The sequence below is a fragment of the Thermobia domestica genome, chromosome 7 (genome assembly GCF_964235325.1).
Source record: "Thermobia domestica chromosome 7, izTheDome1.hap1.1, whole genome shotgun sequence".
Lineage (NCBI taxonomy): Eukaryota > Metazoa > Arthropoda > Insecta > Zygentoma > Lepismatidae > Thermobia > Thermobia domestica.
The window spans coordinates 177,749,530-177,769,816 of record NC_137460.1 but is presented as its reverse complement, the minus strand read 5'-3'; the positions used below and the strand labels follow the sequence as shown (position 1 = coordinate 177,769,816).

Sequence of the window (20,287 nt, the reverse complement as noted above, 5' to 3'; positions counted from 1 at the left end):
CTAAAGAAAAAAAATATTTGCGGTAGCAATGCTTTCTTTTCAGAAAAACTTGGCGAGCAGCATTTCAGATTTCAATGAAGTCATAGAAAAATTTGAAGCTCGAAAAGAACGAAGAAAGATCTTCCATTTTAAAATAATGCATAGTTTACTTAATTAAATATTTTTTGTTTAACTGCGTGCATGAATATATGCAATTTTCTTACTTTTTTCTTCTTTTCGGGTTAACGATATCATTCATGGCTTACAGCACATGCTATATATTCGATTTATCTCTTGTTCAATGCCGTGAGTGAAGAAGTTTTGTATATAAATAGCGTATAAACGTACATTGATAGTGGTTGTTTGAAAAGAAAAAGGAAATAGCTTATATTAAACCAATATTAAAGAATACACTTTAATCAATAAATATACAAATAGAGCTTAAAAGGACTTTCCTCTTCATATTTCCTGAATATGTTTTGGATAAGACTCAAGAATGCTAGGAGAAGGAAACACTTGCGCGTACCTACACATCTTTGATAAGGCAACATTGCAACCGGTGGTTCTACAGACAACGAATCGCTACTGTCAAATATACTATTTTGAAGTATTGAAGCCATAACTTTGCAGTTTGTCCATTCCCACTGAGCTTTTCTTGTGCTTCTCCAAATTTATTGGCCAGTGATTTCAGATGTGGGTTTTCATTCAATGAGCTGAATGATGGATTCTCATTTAGGAAATTAGACACAAGTCTGCTCTTCCCCTGTGATTTGCACATGGTCAAATATGATATTAGATAAGGCAGTTTGTGTAATCAAATGATTCCACTTCTGGACGTTTGGTAGCCAATACATTCGAAAAACGACATGAGGAGGTGACATAAATCGAGACGCATAATTTACTTACAAGGAGAAAGCATACTTTGGTAAATGAACTTCGGGGCCAATTTTTGCAAGGCGATAGTGCGCATTTAAAGTGTTCATATTACAAACTGGAAGAACGCAATGGCCTAATATAGCAGAGAAAAAGCGACTTAAAGTTTTCGACTCGCCGTGTATGTCATACGTTGCGCAAATTTGTCAAGTGATAGCGTGGCAGAATCAGTAGCATCTGACTCACGTACCAAGGGTCCCGGGTTCTATTCCCCTAGAGTCAACTTTTTTTTTGTCTTTTGTTTGAACTCAAAAAGTAGCCACTTGTAGCTACAAGTAAAATGTTAATTCACCATATATTTATAATGAATTAAAACGATAGAAATATTCAAATCAGTTGTAAAATCTTTCAATGTTCCATGTTAATTATCAACGAAATGTAATCTATCTCTTAAATATTTTGATATCACTAGTTATATAGTTACCACAGTCGTTGGGTGAAAAAAGGTTCTTGACGCTGCGTGTCTACATCTGTTGACAGCGTATGCATTACAAGCACTGGCGCAAGTGTCACGGGGGGATGATGGTGACATGTCCTTTCCAATCTTGAAACTAAGCGACTGTCCTAATAATCCGATTTGAAATGTGAGTTTTGGGAAGAAATATGATGGTGTGTGTTTGATTACCACAAAGGAAAATGAGATGAAATTAATATCTCCCCAGGATAAGCCTCAAATCTGCCCGCCTCCTAATTTTGAAGACAACTCTGCTCCCCTGATCCTTCACAGTACTGTTTTTCAACCTCATAAATATTTTGAACGTCACATTAAAAAAATATATTGGAACAGTATTACCCGTCCTCACCCCAATATTGGAAACAGATTTTCGCCGCTTATTGCAAGGGGAATAAGGGGGAAATCTCCTTTGATTATAGTAACATCCAGTATTACCAAAGGGGATTTCCTTCTCATCCCCCTTGTAATTCTTACACTGTCAACAGATGTAGACACGAAGCGTCAAGAGCATTTTTTACACAACGACTGTGGTAACCATAATATAACTCGTGATATCAATATATTTACGAAATATGTTACATTTCGTTGCTAGTTAAGTGGAACATTGAAAGATTTTACAACTGATTCGAATATTTCTATTCTTTTAATTCATTATAAACATAGTGAACCCGGGACCCTTGGCACGTGAGTCACAGATACTACTGATTCTGCCACGTCGTGACTTGGTAAATTTGCGCAACATACGACATATGCGGCGAGTCGAAAACTTTAAGACGTTTTCTCTTTGCTTTATTAGGCCATTGCGCTCTCCCAGTTTGTAATATGAACACTTTAAATGTGCACCTCCTGCTCTCCGCTCACTTCGTAGGTCCGGGAACTTTTAGTATGTTTACCTCCTAACTACTCCAAACACAATTCTGAAGTCAAAAATTCTGTTCCCGACCCTATCCTCTACACCATCTTTATTGACTGGACTATATTGTTTGGCTTAGTTTTTAATATTCCAGTGATTTTAAGTGTTGGTGTGTTTCAGAAGGGACAGAAAATAAAATTTAAAAAACAATGAGATAACTTATCGACCAAAAATAGTTTTGGTGAAGTTTTACAGAACTAACAACTGAAGAAAAATTCGAAAAATCTGGAAGTACGATTTCCGTTTGAAGAGCCTTTTCTTGTGGTGGTGGTCGTGAAATATATCAACAAAACAACATCAAGAAATGTTATATTAACACAGGAGAGATAGCAAATAAGATTCAATTATACAGGGTGTCCAATATACAATGCAATATACTGCTATTCAATGAATCAAAACGGGGCACTTCCAGAATCTGCCGTAGAACTGACAATTCAGTTCGTGATGAATAGCAATGTTGCCGAGTGTATGTAAGTAAAAGTTTTATCATGATAATTTCAAAGTTTCTTTTTCATTGTTTCCAGGAATTGCATAATGTAGACAGATCCTCAACACACCTTTTGATGCACTGAAACACCAGCATTGTTGCCAATTCAGAATGTTAATTTATGAAAATACGTTTTCCCTAGTAACCTCTTACAGAGCCCTCATCCGATTAGTTATCAGTGGAAATGAAAAATTCTTTTTTTTTCATTCCATAGTTTCTAAGCTTCTCCAACTATACAATCTAAAAATTAACGACAGAACATCCATAGGTATGAGTTATGAGTCAATTTACGTGACTTATAAAAAAATGGATTTACATCTTCTATTACATCTGGCAACACTGTATGGTTCCTAGTATACTTCAATCGTTGCTTCCTAGTTTAAAAATATATATGCATAAACAAGGCTTCACTTTGTTATAACCATTATTTGTGTACCGCTTCCCGTTCAAAAGTTCTACTATCCCATACTCTGGGTTGCATTGTATATTGGACACCCTGTATAAAAATTGGTTTAGAAACAGTGGAACAGATAACACCTGTTCAAAATTGTGTACTAATTCTTTTCTTACTCTCGTTTTAGCTTATACTTTTACAGGTTATGCAAATTTATTTTTTATTCGTATATATATACAGTATACAGTGTATATATATAGTTCTCATTTTGCAAAAAAGAAAATAAATGAGACAATAAGAAAGAGAATAGAGCATGATTTAATATTTATTACATACTAGCATCAATTACCCGTTTCGCTGCGTTAAATTCTGAAAATAATAGTAATATATTCTTTTAATCAGCCACGTTTTACTATTACTAAAGCGCTCTCCCATATCGGTCATTTTCGATCATTTTTATATTTCTCTCTGCCATGCTGCGTGGCTGAATTTAGATTTAAATAGCATCGGAAGTGTCACTGTTCATCTTATCGACCCCGAAAATACTAATATTGGTCATTTTTTATCATATTTATATATCTCCCCTCCTCCAAGTTTCGCGCCTAAATTTGAATTTAAACAGCATTCGGAAGAAATATCACATTTGGTCGGGTGGTTCAAGAGTTATTAAGTTTTAATTATTTTTATATATCTTCCTCTCCCTTCCTTCACCCCTAAGTTCTGCCGTCAAAGTGAAATTATATATATATATATATATATATATATATATATATATATATATATATATATATATATATATATATATATATATATATATTTATATATATATATATATATATATATATATAACTTATCAGTCGCAAACTTCATCTATGTTGAAAATTTGAATGAGATTGATATGGTGGTTCAAGCGTTATCAATTCCTTCATGCATGAATTATGTTCTCATTGACATATGATGGTGATTATTTTTTTACGATTGTTCTTGGTGTACTATGACATATAAAACCGAAAATTTTGAAATTTGATATTTTCTTATCAGAATTTAATCACTATCTTGATCTGTCCACTTGGTTGGACCCCATGCTTTTCGGGTAAAATAATGATTTCTGAAATGTGGCACATATATATTGCAAAATAACAATAAAAATAAACGGAATAAAAATTATATTGTAGAAAACTTGACAAAGTGATTTTGGTACAAGTAATAAGGGTTAAAAATCAACATATTCATCAAAATAGTACGTATAAACACTAATTACTATCCTTACCCTAATTTTGACACCCAAGCTTTCGGCTTCTTGGGTATATATTGTTTTATGTTAAGTTCACCCTTGAATGGCATGATTTGCCCGTCAATGCTTTAATATTTGGCGCGGGAGACCAGGGTTCGATTCCCGGCGGGAGCTCATGTGGTTCGGATTCCACGTTAATCAGTAGGTCCACGTCTCATATAGCCTCGTTGCTGAAAGGGACGCTAAACTGAAATTCAACTCAACTCAACTCAATGCTTTAATACTTTTCATTATTCACAGCAAATTAGAATCTCTCCTTCAGTACATATCGCAACTTATAGTTTGTGATTTCTAACTAGAGGCTGCGAATTATTATACAAATGAAGATCTCCATATAAAGTCAAACCGGTTTACTGACATTGCGTCAGCTGCAACTTTACAACCTAAGCCTTCATCTGAATACCAATACTGTTGTCTTCTAAGGTAATAGATAAGTTCATTACAAGATTTATTCCAAGACACACTTTGAGTTTATTTTGGAGTCAGTCCAAAATGTTCCTTGCCATTTTGATTCGCATACATGTTGGTCTGAAACACAATGACATTTACAAGGTCATCTGTAAATAACTGAAAACAAGTCAGTTTGCTCATTTCTTGTAACTTTACATTGTTATTTCCAAGAATTGGAGGAACATTTTGAGAAAATTTATTGCCACATTTTGACCACCTTTACTTGTTCTCGTCTTTGGTTGCTTCTACTCAGGGAAGGATCTCCAATTTGTTTTTCTTCATTGGCTCACGATGATTCACTTTTGTCATTTTCAATTGATTTCAGCATGATTCAGGTACGATGGTCTTTTTGGGAGGTGTTTTGAAGACACCGATTTTTTCTGCCATAACATGTTGAAGTCAAGTGTGGTGACATCAACTGAAAATCGAACCCAGGTTTCACATATATTAGTCAGAAGGTTTGATGAGGCTCATTGGTTGTCACAGAGGCTGTAATTATATTTTTGTAAGTAGCAAACAACACTATTTGCAAAAACAATCATATCTTCATTAGATGCATGAAGTCCACTACAGTGGACAAATTGTTGCAGACAAATGTGCTTCAAGTGCATGCCGTCCATACATGGGACATGTCGGTTTGGATTATATCTGTAGATACAAAAACAAAACCTGATAACATTTATTTATTTATTTATTTATTTATTTTGCGTTCAAGCGACCACAGTGTCGTACAATTGTACATGCGATATAGAACATGTCAATATTTCTATATTAATAACAAAGATCATCTTATACATCATATACCGTACATTTTATTACTAGTACACATACATCTTCTGTAAGGTGAGTTTTTGTAAAATAACCAGATGGTTTGATACACAATACACAAATTATGTGTATACACAGTTAATTTACATATTCCTAATACATATCACTATTCTTATTTACATATCTACTTGTATTATTTACAGTTGTCCACTTTATTATGATAACTATAGTTACTAGCTTTTAATTTAATTGTGACTTTACAAGTTTCTTGTGTAGGTTCAAAGTATTCAGAAAGAGAGTAGAAGCAATGTGACAATAGGTATCTTGTTAGTCTTTCTTTGAAAATTTTAACTGATTTGGAGTCTTTTATATTGTTAGGTAATTTGTTGTAGATTAATATTCCTATATACTTAAGGCCTTTTTGGTAAAGTGTTGTATTGTGTGTAGGAATAGCAAAATCTCTTTTCTTTCTTGTATTGTAAGTATGTACGTCACTATTGCACTTGAGTGTCGATTTGAGATGTTTGTTTATGAAACTTGCAATCCATAATATGTAGAGACAAGGTAGGGGAAGAATTTTTAGTTCTCTGAATATTTTTCTACATGTAGTTCTTGATTTAATACAATTTATTGTTCGTATTACTCTTTTTTGTATTTTGAATATTATCTCACTTTACGCTGAGGTTCCCCAGTGTACTATCCCATATGGCAGTAGCGTTTCAAATTGACTATGGTCAATTATTTTAAGTGTTGGTGTGTTGAATGCAGTTTTCACGCTTTTCAATGCATAGTGTACTTTACAAAGTTTCTTTTGCAATGCGTTAATGTGCTTATCCCAGGTCAGTGTGTCATTTACCCGAAGTTCTAAAAATTTAGTTTCATTTATACCTTTTATATTTTTATTTTTAATGAGAATGACTGGATTATTTACGTTAATGCTTCGGGAATGATGGAAGTGCATTACTGTCGTTTTCTCAATGTTCAATTTTAATTTGTTATCCTCAATCCACGAGTTCAATTCTTCTAAGGTTTGTCTGATACTGGCTTCCATTTCCCTAACAGTGTACTCAATAAGCACTAAACTTGTATAATCAGCGAACATTGTTCGTTTTGCAGTTTTAACATATGCTGGAAGGTCGTTTATAAAAATAATAAAGAAAACTGGCCCTAGAATAGAGCCTTGGGGCACTCCGCATCTTACTATGTATAACTGGTGACTGCACCCTGCTGATTAGTATAGTCAATTACCACTGCTTGACTTCTATCTTCTAAATAGCTTTGGAACAACTTATTCACAATTCCCCAATACCAATATTATTTAATTTTTCAAGCATTATTTGATGTGAAACTAGGTCAAACGCTTTCGTTAAGTCTAGGAATATTCCCGTACACTTTTTCCTATTATCTAAACCTTCACGAATGTAATCAAGATAGTTGTATATTGCCGTGTCAGTTGATTTATTACGTTGGAACCCGTTTTGCGTAATATCTATTATATTATATTTTTCAAGGTACAGTAACAAACGGTGCTGCATTGCTGATTCAATATTTTTTCAGAAAGGTGATAGTAAGGTCTTAAAGATTTATATAGTGCGTAAGTGGTACTTCGATATAAGCCAAACTGTTTTTCAATATAGCCATTGGGATATCGTTAAAACCTACTGACCATTTATTCTTTTGCTTAGAAATTAGTTTTGCTACTTCACTAGGTGTTACTAGTTGAAGGAACATTGTATTCTGCATTTTTTATGTGTATTCCTCATTCTCGCTTGTCTATTTGTATCATTTTTGCTTCCGATGTTTATAAAGTAGTTATTCATGACATTTGCAACTGATTGTGGGTCTGTTATTTTTGTGTTTCCTGAAAGCAATTCAAGGTTTATATTTTCACTGTGAGGTGTTTTATTATTTGTTTCACTTTTAACTATTTGCCACAGTGTTTTTGTTTTATTTTTTGAGCACTGTATTCTTTTGTCTAGCTACGTCCTTTCTGCTATTTTTATCACCTGTTTGTATATGCGTTTGTAATTCGCATAATACCTACCTAGTTATGCATTCAATGGATCTCGCTTAACTAATACCGTTAAGTCCCTCATTCTCTTACTAGATTTCTTTATTCCTAAAGTGATCCACGGTTTATGATTACGTATACAGATTTTTTGTGTGATTTTTGGGAATGCTACGTTGTAGTAGTAGTTGTATGTGTTTAGGAAATTTTCCTAGGCTGTGTCTACTGTATCTTGAGTGTATGTATCCTCCCAAGATTCTCCATTTAAAAGATAGTTAAAATAATTTATATTTTCTTGAGTGAACTTTCTTTTTGTAATGGTTCTGGATACTCTATTTGTATTACAAATACTTAAATTTTGAATGTTAAAGATTTGAGCTTCGTGGTAGGAATATCCCGTATTAATGACTTTCACAGAATATTATAGTTCATCTTCAGTAAGCAAAATTTGATCTATTGCGCTTTTTGTTGTCCGTGTTATTCTAGTTTTTTTTTTTTTTTTTTTTTTACTACTGGTGTTAGATTATATGTGTCGAGGAGAAGCTGTACGTTTATGTCTATTTCATTTGTTAGAAACTTTATATTTAAGTCCCCTATTACTATTACTTTCTTACCTAATGTTAATTTTTTAAGTATCTCTTCTAAATTATAAACTAGTAGCTTGATATTGCTATCCGGAGTTCTATAAACGCATATTATGTGTAATTTTTGTTTGGGCAGCTCTACTAAACATGACTCAAAATCTTTTTCAGTATTAATGTAGTTGACGTTATTACACATTTTAACTTTTAACACTTTTTGGATATAAATAAAAAACTTCCTCCCCTTTCGAATGTCGTTCTACAATAAAACACTGCTAGATCGAAGTTGTGGATTTTGTAAAATCCGATTTCATCAGACTTAAGCCAATGTTCAGTAATACATATTACGTGTATAGAAGCTAATTCGTCTGAAAGTAATATTTCAAGCATGTTGATTTTCTCCTTACTTAACCCCTGCATATTATGATATAGAATATTAAGATTATTTTCCGACTTAATGTGAGTGCATTGCTTTTCATTCATTACTTTATTGTTCCATTCAGAAATGTTTCCTTTGTTATTTCCAGTTTCATGATCTTCTACTATAAAAAATCATTTGACAACATTTTTGGTATTCTTATCCGTTTTCACATAATTTGACTACTCTCTAAGTTCCCTTGTTCAACTCGCTTGGCTTTCGAGTTCAAGCTCGGTTCCTCACACAAGTCTGTTGTCGTCGTGAGTTCATCTTTGTCATGTATTTGTCGACATGGAATTATGCTACTTTTGCAGTTAGTGTCAAATGTTTCAAATGTTTCGCGCACCGTACCATTTATATCAATAACTAGGGGGGGGGGGTTCACTTTCACTAATATTTACTGAAAGCTCTCGCACAATTACACTAAGTTTCTCGCAGATTTGTTCTTTACCTGTTCTGTTTAAGTGCATACCATGTCTTGTGAAATACCTACGAGGAAAAGACTCTACATTTAGGTAGTGCACGTGGCTATACCGTTTACACAAGGTATTAAGTTTCTTATTGAATGTCTTTGCCTCTTGATTTACACACGAAGAGCTAATTAGATCATAGCGTAATGGGTCTCCTACAATTACCACGTTTGTACGAATTAGGTTTGGTAAAACTGTGCACAGATTGCTTATAGTGGCATCAGCTTCATTCATAGCAATGTCGTTGGTCCCTCCGATAATAACTAGTACATCGTTCTTCGTTAGGTTTTCATTATTTGAAGCCACCGGTTCAACAATGTTACCCATTCTTGCTCCTGGTTTAACTAAACTAGTACTTTGTTTATCTACCATCTTGAAGTTCAAAATACCAGCCAATCCTCTAGCATGACTGTCACCACATATTATCACTTTACCTTTGCTTATTTCTGCTGAACTTCTGCTTGACTTTTCGCTCAAATTATCACTATCAAATTTTACACTTGCACTACTTCTGTTTTCTTTAGTACATGCCCGCAAACTACATGACTTTGCACTTCGATTTTTGCCTCTACCTTTATTATGATCAATTTTGGTGTAAGCACTATCACTTATAGCCCTTTATTTAGCTTCTCGTAGCTACTTGAACCGACTGAATTTTCATTTACACCGATGTCACCTTCACTTTTGTCTACATTGCTTGTATAATTTTCACTAACTGCACTTGCACTATTTACATCTGATATGTCTTGTAAAACTGTGAACCTGTTTTGCGTGGGTATCTCTTGTAATACACTATGCCCATAGCGTAGCCAGGATGTGTGTTTGGGGGGGGGGCAAGTGCTGTTATAGGTACACATAGAAAAATTACAAACAAAAAATATATAACCATAAAAATATATAAAAAATTACAAACATCAAAGTACCAAAATACATTGTCGGACCTCTTTGGGGGGCGCCTCTGGGCCCCCCTTCCCTACGCCACTGCACTATGCTGACTGGTAATGTTGTTGCAGTGTTCCTAAACATGTATTTTCTTGCTCCTAATTGGGACAGTACTCTTCGATATTTCTCGATGATTGGAATATCTTCCTTTGCTGAAATTTGTATGTTGTTGTGCACTTACTTTATTTCTACTTTGATTCCTCGGTTCTGCTAGTACGTCACTCCAAAGCGGTGCGCCCTTTCTTGCACTGAGGAATCCACCTTTGTATTTGTCTTGTTACCTTTGTTTGGGAACATCTTCGCATTTTTCATCTGTTAGTACTGAAATAATCTCACGCAGTGAATGTATCTCTTCAATTAATTCTGTTATTAGCTTACTCTGAGATTATCCCAGCATCTTAGATCGTCATTTGTTTTCTTTTCAGTGATTCGAGTTTTGCAGTAAGTACACTTTGCTAATGTGATATTATTAATTCCGAATATAGTATCACTGTATTGAATGTTTCTGTTTAAAGAACTGTGTTTTTGACTCACTGTCAGATATCACATCATTTCTAACTTTTTGAATATCATGTTGTCAGCTTGTTTCAGACATTTAAGAAAGAAAAAAAATACCATTTGCTTGGCACGCCCTCCTTAGAAGATGTCAACAGATATTCGAGAAGAACTCGTAATGTCTTTTTCTTCCCTGTTTCAAGCATACACTGATGACGTCACATCTCTGCCTTCTGAGTTTCGCGTTAGGTAGCTGAAAAATTCAGAACATCAGGCCACCCAGGTAACTTTTATTGAAAACAATGCACTTGGTTTGCTGGTGGAGAGTTACGACAAAAAACAATTGTAACCAATCAGCAGTGTCCACTCCAGTGGACGTTGTGCATAAAAGGGTTAAGTTACAAACATAGTCACTTTCATTTTTCGATGAAAAGATCTAATATATTTCAGGCAAAAAATTTGTGTAGGCCTTATATCTGGAGAACTACATATAGTGTAGCTAAACCCAATTCAGTATAATGTGCTCATTCCGTAAAAAATACGAAAACTCGATTTAGGAGCCGTTCAAATATTTTGTGGCTCTTGATCCAAAAACTAATTATTGGCCAAGATCGCAATCTTTTGATGCATGTTTTGTTATCATTCCTAAAATTCTTGTTATAATATAGATTATTAGAGAAAAATAAGCCTCACCCTAACTGAGGTCAATTCCGGGCTTCAAGTTTCGCCTATTCAAGATTTGCCTAATACCTCCTAGCAATGCAAACGTCAATCAAAGTGATGACACAGAGTTAATTTTATTATTAGACGAAAGTTGAATTTTCTTTAAAACTTGGTTTAGCTTGGATACGTTGGTAGTCCTACACCTTATTAATACTTAACATTTTCTCTTGAAACTATTTTCGCGCTCTTATTAAATAGGGGAAAATTTTGACAAACCCAGCAAAAATTAGTAGCTTAATAAAACTCGCAGAATAGTTTCCTTTCATCAAGTATAGTAATATCCTAAAAGGAAGTCCCCGAACACCCCTCTTGAGCTTCATCCAATATGGCTGCTATATCCAATTTAGCCACCACCGTCTATAGAACAACCATGTTTTTTTTTGTTTTGTTTTTTTTAATTTCTTACTTAGGTTCAATTCTACGGCATTGTAACTTATAACAAAATATTGTGTATATAAGATATCCTTTGATACCTAATTCGTCTCTGTAGCTAGTCAGGTAGATATAAAGTTACAAATGATGGAGTAGCCTTGTAAATCTTAATCTTGTACCTCTTTCTTTTTTTATACATATAATATTTACATAAGTAAAAAATTAAATAAAATATTTCAACATGTCATAATTTCAATTGATATATACGAAATATGGAACATTTGAGGATAATGAAGCATTATGCGAAAGTTTCTGTAAACTTACTTAGCAAAATAGTCGACAGAGAAAACGTTATTTAAGCAATATTCAGTTTTTTTTAATAAACGATAGGAACAGTTTATAGTACATAAAAGACACAGAAATTAGCCTATCGCTGTCACGGTGCACTGTTGAGGCATAAACGACATGGTAGGGTTGGATCAGACCCACTGCTGCTTAACATGAAAAAAGTCATTGATACAACAAGTTTTAAGGAGAGCGTTTTATATTAAGCAATTTCGGTTTCATATAATAAACTCTGCTTCTTTCAGAACAGGAAAGGTACTTAATACACTGAAAAACTAAAAAGAAAAAGAAAAAATGAACTTCGAAAGTTTCATAAAAGTAACGTGCAATTCGAGGGTAGTTCAGCACTAAAATAACACCAACATGTCACTTTCATTCTGTTGTATTTTGATTCCTAAAATGTGATTTCCCTACAATTAATGCACATATCTGAGTAAAACAATCTTGAACATAAACAGCTGGACTAAGTAAATGAGAGATTTACGTTTACAATACGTAGAAGAGTTTGCTACTGGTATGTCCAAACAAATAATTGGGTAGCATTCTTCACTTTCTCCTCCAATCCCCAATCAATTGCTCGAATATCTTGCTTCAGCCAAGTTTGCTCCTGATGGTACACCTTCAATACGTGTCGCCTGCTCGCACTTGCTCATATGAGTAAAACTGAGGGATGAGTTACTTGTGTGAAATAAGTCTTCTGTATGTTAAAAATCGACAGACCAGTGCGTCACCACCATGCAATGCACAAAAGTATAATTGAAAATGTTATCTCACTTTTACTAGTTCTTCAGGATTCGTAGTAGATTTGTTGAATATACTCAACCTGATGCTGTTAACTGTCTATCTCGAGTAGTTTCTAACAAGTTTCCTTTCCTTTCCGGAACAAAGTCATGTCATTCCCTTGAAATTTATAGAAGATTAAGTGACACAAGCCTACCTTATCAATGGACTCAAGCCTATGATAACACTGGAGACAAGACTACTAATCGAGCAGAAGTATGGTACTTGAAAATAAACAAGAAAGCGGGAAATTCACACTTGAATATATACAGATTTATAGATCTTTTGAAACAGGAGTAAACGGAAAGTGAAATGACAATGTATCAACTTTAGATAGTACTTGTCGCTAAATAAAGGAAAGCAAAGTGGTGTCGCCTTAATCGACGTATTGTGGAACAAAAGAAAGCTTGGGGTATTCTTTTGAATTATAAGAAACAGACATAATACAGTTTGTTGATGCAGTGGCTTACTGCATTTCATTTACGTGTTACTAGTGATTCTTGATGCTTTGTTTATTTTATGATTCATGCAAACTCTCGTAGGATTTCTGTCACTTTATTTTATATTTTCTGTAAAATTTTGAAAGTCCATGTAACATTACCACAGCTCGAAGTCAAGCTTATACTATCTATCCATATACCGTAATTGTGCTTATGCTGATTCTTGGTGCTGTGTTTAATTTCAATTTATGATTTATGCAGCCTCTCGTAGAATTTATGTTACTTCATTTTGTGTGTTCCGTAGTACATTATGTAACTTATTACAATATTTTCATATCCCGATGTCAAACTTATAATATCTGGTAATATAGTGTAATTGTGCATATATTGTTTTAATATGTACCTTTCAAATATTTTTTTTAAATATTTAGAATCTACAAATGTTTGTGTCATTTCTTGTCAATAGTACCAACGTAATTTTGTATTAGGCAAGTCTTGAAAGACGAATCTTGAATTCAAAGATCGCCTACACTTTCTCTTACATCTGTAAATTCCATTGCATCTGTAAATTCCATTGCCTGAGGTTATAAGGCGAATCTTGAATATGCGAAAGTTGAAGTCACAAGTCAATTATTAAAAAGAGTACAGAAGATTGAAGAAAGTGGTAGGTAGAGAATTGTGAATAAGAATCAGTTGCGTATGCCATTTAATTGGACCATATGAAATGGAAAAGCAGGGAGAAGTGGAGATTATTGAAATAAAAAAAGAAAAGAAATTTAGTATTGTTATAACATACTGGATGTTTGTAATGAAGCAAGTATCATTGCAACATTCAACATTAGCCTGCTGAAGGTCTTCTCACCCGAGGTTTAGCATCACATCACGCTGTATACACTCATTGGTTGAAGCCATCATTTATTCGTCTTCCGCGTAGTAAAGAAATAATAACTATAACATTTTATAAGTGTTATCGTATTAACAAATACACGTACATTTTCAAGCCTTCTGATAACACTTATAATATCTTTTAAATCTGGTAATAAATGACTGATATTTTTCTAGGCTTAGTTTGAACTACTTTCCTTACTGTAGAAATAATTACCTTGAAAGCGCTTTCAATAACATAATAAGAATAATTCATTTAAAGCAATACGTTACAGTTATATACGTTTCACTGAAATTTTAAAAATTCTTTTCAGAACCAGCTCAGCCAACTGAAGATTGTCCCCACCAATTTGGATTCTTCAGAGCAGGAGATAATGCAAATTGTGGCCTATTCATGAATTGTGTCAATGGCTACGGTTACATGTTCAACTGTCCAGAAGGCCTTGCGTTTAATGAAAACTCTCTTCGGTGTGACTGGCCAGATGAGGTTGAAAGCTGCGACGCAGAAGGTACATGTTAAGGAAATCACTTAACACTTCTATTTACTCAATAATTCATGAAATCAATTGACAATAACTGCTGTGGATACATGAATATATTCTCGTGATATCTTAGCAAAACCAAAAAAAGTATTAAAATATTGCCTTAAGGAAGAGTTCTTTTCTAATTACTGTCATGTAATTAAACCATCTGGTTTTCTTAATTACCTCTAAAGAAAAAGTCGACTGAATAACAAGCATATTCGACAAATATCAACATTGGGCACTATTACATCAAGAATTCTGGTACTTTGCAAGTAGTACCTATGATATTAGTCTCAGCTTTCATTAAGTAGCTTCTTTCTGTGCTTCATACAACTTACTTATACACAATTGAACGAAATAATAAGTGCAGAAACCATTTTTAACTTCTTCTCTGAAACGGTTGAAGGGCTTTGTGGCAAACTTGTCGGTTTTATTTCAAGCAAAATGTATTTACTTGATACTAAAACTAATGCAAACGATTTGCTAGGTGCTTAGGAATTAGCCATTGCAGTCCATGTAGCACTAAAATGTACAGGCAATCAGAAATACAAATCATTTTCGTAATTGCAAATTATATATTCAATATACAGAATGATTCTAGGTCAAAAATATCTTTATAGTGGGGTTGGAAAAGAAAGAAAAAAATCACTTTTGGCGGAGAACATGCTCCCTTAAGGATGCTCATACTTTATCCATTCCTGAGTGTAAAACGCCCGAGACCCAAGTTTTAAGGTGCTTTCTCGTCTGTAAGGAGTCATCAAAATGGCGGGTCTGGAATGAATCTGTTTTGAATAAAGTTACTTCTTACACTTATTTGGTTTGTATAACAACTTGTTTTCATACAGGTTGGAGTCTGGAAATTTATTAATTATAATAAAACGAAATTTAAAAGACCAAATTCACATTATAAGATTGAATATGGCAACCAATATGGCGCCAAAATCGAAATAAAGCTTGTAGCCATATGACCATGTTTAATATCAAATAAATCGAAATTTTGAGGTAGTGGAATCCAATGGAAATTTCAAAAATAATTCCAGATAACCGTACAAAAAATAAGAATAATCGTTTTGATAATGTCTTTGGCGTACCATCGGCCATACTTGCAACTAAAACTTGAACTTAATGGAAAGTACTACATTTTACATTTATTACGTAATTACCAACTGTGTTATACATATCAGAATTTCTTATACAGTAATACAACTCCTCTTTCATACAACACTCTTCCCACTATGTACTATTCAACTAGAAAGAAATGAAACCATAAATGATAATGATATAAACATGATGGAAAAATAATAATTCTTACAAAAGAAAGCACCGTGAAAAAGCTAAATACACTTATTTTTATTTATGTTATTTATTTATTATGTTTCGTTCCATTTTCCAGTTGAGCAGTGTTGTTGGTCGAGACGGGGACAAGTAGCTTCGATGGTAACGTCCCCATTAAACCTTATTCAATCAATCAATGAACCCAATTTCCAGTTATTGTCAAGAATATAATCTTCCACACGAGCGTTCACACTGTCCCGTCTTACTCTGCAGAAGTAAACTTGTAAGCCAAATGATTTAGCAAGAAGTCTTTCCGAGGAACTGATGTCATTATACTTTTACTGTAAACAGACACTAAATGTCCCGATGTTGTCAGAGCAGTTACGATTTCGATGAAAATATTCCGCGTCCCGACATGGCTTTGAAGTGACTTTCACTATTGGATTAAAGTATTGGGACATGTTAACTATTTCTATTTTTTAAGTTTGCAGGTATTTAGGTATGCAATGTATGAGCCTACATATAGGCTGCATACTAATCATATTCTAATTTAAATTAGTCATACTTTTATTGTATATTATGCAGTATCAGCTAAAATGCCCGTTCTTCGCACGGCGAGAATAGCTTTACTGAAAATATTTGAGTCTACTTGCCTTCGAATGAAAAGAAATTACGGAAAATATTTGAAACATATGTGTATAAATAATTTCTGATTTTATTGGCCTTGCGTAGCGTAGTCAACGTTCTTGCCTTTGGTGCGAGCTGTCCCCAGTACAATTTCCGGTAGGGGCACTCGGTTGAAAAGTGTAAGAAGCTTTTTCAGGCCAATAATCCAGAATGAGGTTTTCCTGGGTTCTTCTCATTCACACCAGGCAAATGCCGGGGTGGTACCTAAATTATAGGTCCCAGGCCGCTTTCTTCCTTTCCTTTCCCCGGATACTGTGCTCTCGCCGGGAGACGTCATCTCTCATACGTAACAGGCTGAATAGTCATATATGCCTAAAACCTAGAAATATAATTCCTAATCCTAATCCCCTAATTTCTGATTTTAAGATGTAGATGGAGGTTCTATTCACCGGATTCTCATAAAACGCTCATAAATTACTTTACAGAGCATAGAAGCTGAGTTATAAAGTTTCCTTGTATCCTAAAGCGGAAAGTTCACTGCAATTCATTAAAATCGTTAGTTCACCCTCATACCCCTAAATTTATACTTTGTTCACATATGAGCTTTCTTACACCCAAAATCGGAAGATTCTTTCCTTTGGAGTTGGATTTGTCAAAACATTGATTTTCATAAGGTTTTATTGTATGAAGAAAATCTTAGTGTAATATTTCAATTTTCTAGGTTGAATGGCCTCAATGTTTTATAAATGCTGAAATTTAGAAACCGAAACAGTTGTATGAACATATTATCACATATTTAGACTCTACACTGATTTTTGGACAAACACCGTGTGCGTGGGTTTTCTAGGGGTTTTCCCGTTTCCTCCCACTTTCTTCATTCCACCATTTCATTCACTTCTAATCAACACCGTCTCCTTTAACCTAGCCGGCACAATCGTGGGACGTAAAACTAAAAGATTTTCTATACCGATTTCACTTTTATGTGTCCTCTAATAAATTAATTTAAAGTCTATGCTATGATATAAAGCGACTTGTCACAAGACTCGCTATGTTGCATTCAACTTACTTTCTTTAATGGGCTCTGCTTCTATTCTAGAACATATTAGCACTTTCATTACCTAATACTTAAAGTAATAACTCAACCTAATATTTCAAGTCACTTAGTTTTGTACTGATAATTTACCTTGGGTATATATTTAAATTTTGATATCGATATTCATTAGATTTTCACATTTAATGTTCATCTAGATATTAAAGTTTATGTAGATATTAACCACATTTCCACTAATTTTTCAGCATACCTTGGATTTCGATGCCCAGAAGCGAAGACAGCCTTCCCATTCACACAGTTCAGCTACTTTAAACATAAGAGTGACTGCCACAAATATTTTATCTGCCTTAATGGAAGTCCTCGACTTTTCTCTTGTGGGGAAACGAAGGCATTTAGCGAAGAACTTGGCGCTTGTGATGAAATAGAGAACGTTCCAGGATGGTAAGGAAAAATTAAGTAGAAACTTGTTATGGTATACCACTCTGGACTGCTAACGATATAGGGGGGCGCGGTGGCTCAGTGGTAGAGCGTTCACCTCTGGTGCTTGGGGTCCCGGGTTCGATCCCAGCCCCCGCCAAGTGAACTTTGTGGTGGACAAACACCGTGCTCGTGGGTTTTCTCGGGGTTCTCCCGTTTCCTCCCACTTTCTTCATTCCACCATTTCACTCATCTCTCATCATCACCGTCTCCTTTAGCCTAACCGGCATAACCGTGGGACGTAAAACTCAAAGATTTCATTTCATTTTTTTTTTTTTGCTAACGATATACACTTATGTCCAAAATTATTGTCGTATGTCTATAAATATGTTGTTGTAGGAATATAATTTGATAACGAACTCGCCCGATATTTCTTATAATGTTAGTATGTGTATAATCGGCAAAGACAGGTATGTGGCAAATTAGCAGCAAATAAAAACAATAAAACGAATATAAAACTTTTTTGTCCATTTAGCAACATTTTGTTTACTCATTCTAATTTTCGTATTTATAATTCTCTTTCTATGAAATTTACCACAAATATACATTTCTCGATTATACACATAGTTGCAGTATTAAAAGAACCCTGCAAAATCATTATCAAATTATATTCTTACAAGAAGACAGTTATAGTTATGCGACAATCATTTTGGGCATGAGTGTACATACTGGGTGTGACAAAAAGGACTAGGCAGTGGATTATTTCGAGAAATACACTCCAATATAAAAACCATGAAATTCATGTCCAATAATTTTAAGATTTATTCAATTATCTTAAAATATGTAACTTTTTAATCGATTTAAAAAACCGATGTGATTATCAATTCGACAAGTTAATACAGTGAAACCTCCCTTAACGGACACCTCTCAATAACGGACATCTCTATAATACGGACAATTCTTTTTGTCCCGGCAAAAATAAATGTTTTCTTACGGAACAAAACCCTCCCTTTTACGGACACTCTCAGATACGGACGCGGACAGTCCATTTCCCCCCCAAACGTTTCAATAACCTCTTGATAAAGGACAGGAATTATTCTCGCTTCTGTGATATATTACAATAGAGAGAAAGTGTTTTCGCCGCAAGTGTATCTATCATGAGTCTACATCTGGTGAACCATCAAACAGAATAGTTTCAAGCTGAACTTCAAATTCCTCTTTTTTCTGCCCGCAATAGACTGCTTTCTGGTGGAAATCCTGGAAAACCTTCAATAAACAATAACACTCATGCAGGGTCAGTCGTATGGCCAAGACTTGTATGCGAAAGATCTTCTCTGCCCTAAAAAATTTAGTCCTTTTTCCTCTGGGTCTTGCATCTTTTCGACAATTTCATAGATAACAAGTGAATAAATGGATATTTTTTACAGGGTAATGATATGTACTTAAGAAAATTACCATATACCTTTTGCAGTATATGAATATATTAACACATTCCTCAGCAGTAGTATTATTTAACAGAAATGAATTTCTCCTTCATCCCTCCCAGTAATTTAAATAGTACTAAATAGAGTATTTTCATATTGAATTTTATGTATTTACGCTCATACATAATGTATTTACTGTATATTGCTAGATACAATTACCGTTGTGAGAAATTAAATTTCTGTAACCTCTCTGTAACGGACACATCTCAGTAACGGACAAAAATTCATGTCCCATTGGTGTCCGCTATTCAGAGATTTCACTGTATCTATCTTATATATATATATATATATATATATATATATATATATATATATATATATATATATATATATATATAGAGAGAGAGAGAGAGAGAGAGAGAGAGAAATCAGGGTGATAATGAATTATATGGACAAATTGTAAGAGGCAATTCCTCATATCAAACTAAGAGAAAAAGTTCATATGGACCTGAGGGGAAATATGCATAGTTTCAAAGCTAGGTTTGTCTAAGATCGTAAAAGAACAAAATTTCGACTTGTTTATTTCGAATTGGAAAGTTTCTATTTCGAATTCGAGAAACCATTGACTGAAGATCCATCTCAGCTTAAAAGAAGTCATATATAGGCCTACGCAATCCGAAAATGCACATTTCATCAATATGCAGTAGGTATCCAGCAGATTTCCTACAGGGTATAGTTCCCAGACATACTCTCAACCAAAATTTACAGATATGCTCTGACGGGCAAAATGTAGGCAGAAACTAAGCTCTGGCAGTAGTGAACACGGAAGGCCTCGACG

General features: G+C 34.1%; 1 protein-coding gene across 1 annotated transcript in view; it reads left to right on the top strand.

Annotated features, from left to right (window-relative positions):
• obst-E (obstructor-E) overlaps positions 1-20,287 on the top strand; it is a 320,674-nt gene that overhangs the window by 243,337 nt on the left and 57,050 nt on the right. The window contains exons 3-4 of the mRNA XM_081765619.1: positions 14,446-14,640; positions 17,854-18,049. Coding sequence (XP_081621745.1) covers positions 14,446-14,640; positions 17,854-18,049 — 391 coding nt within the window. The remainder of the gene's footprint in view (positions 1-14,445; positions 14,641-17,853; positions 18,050-20,287) is intronic.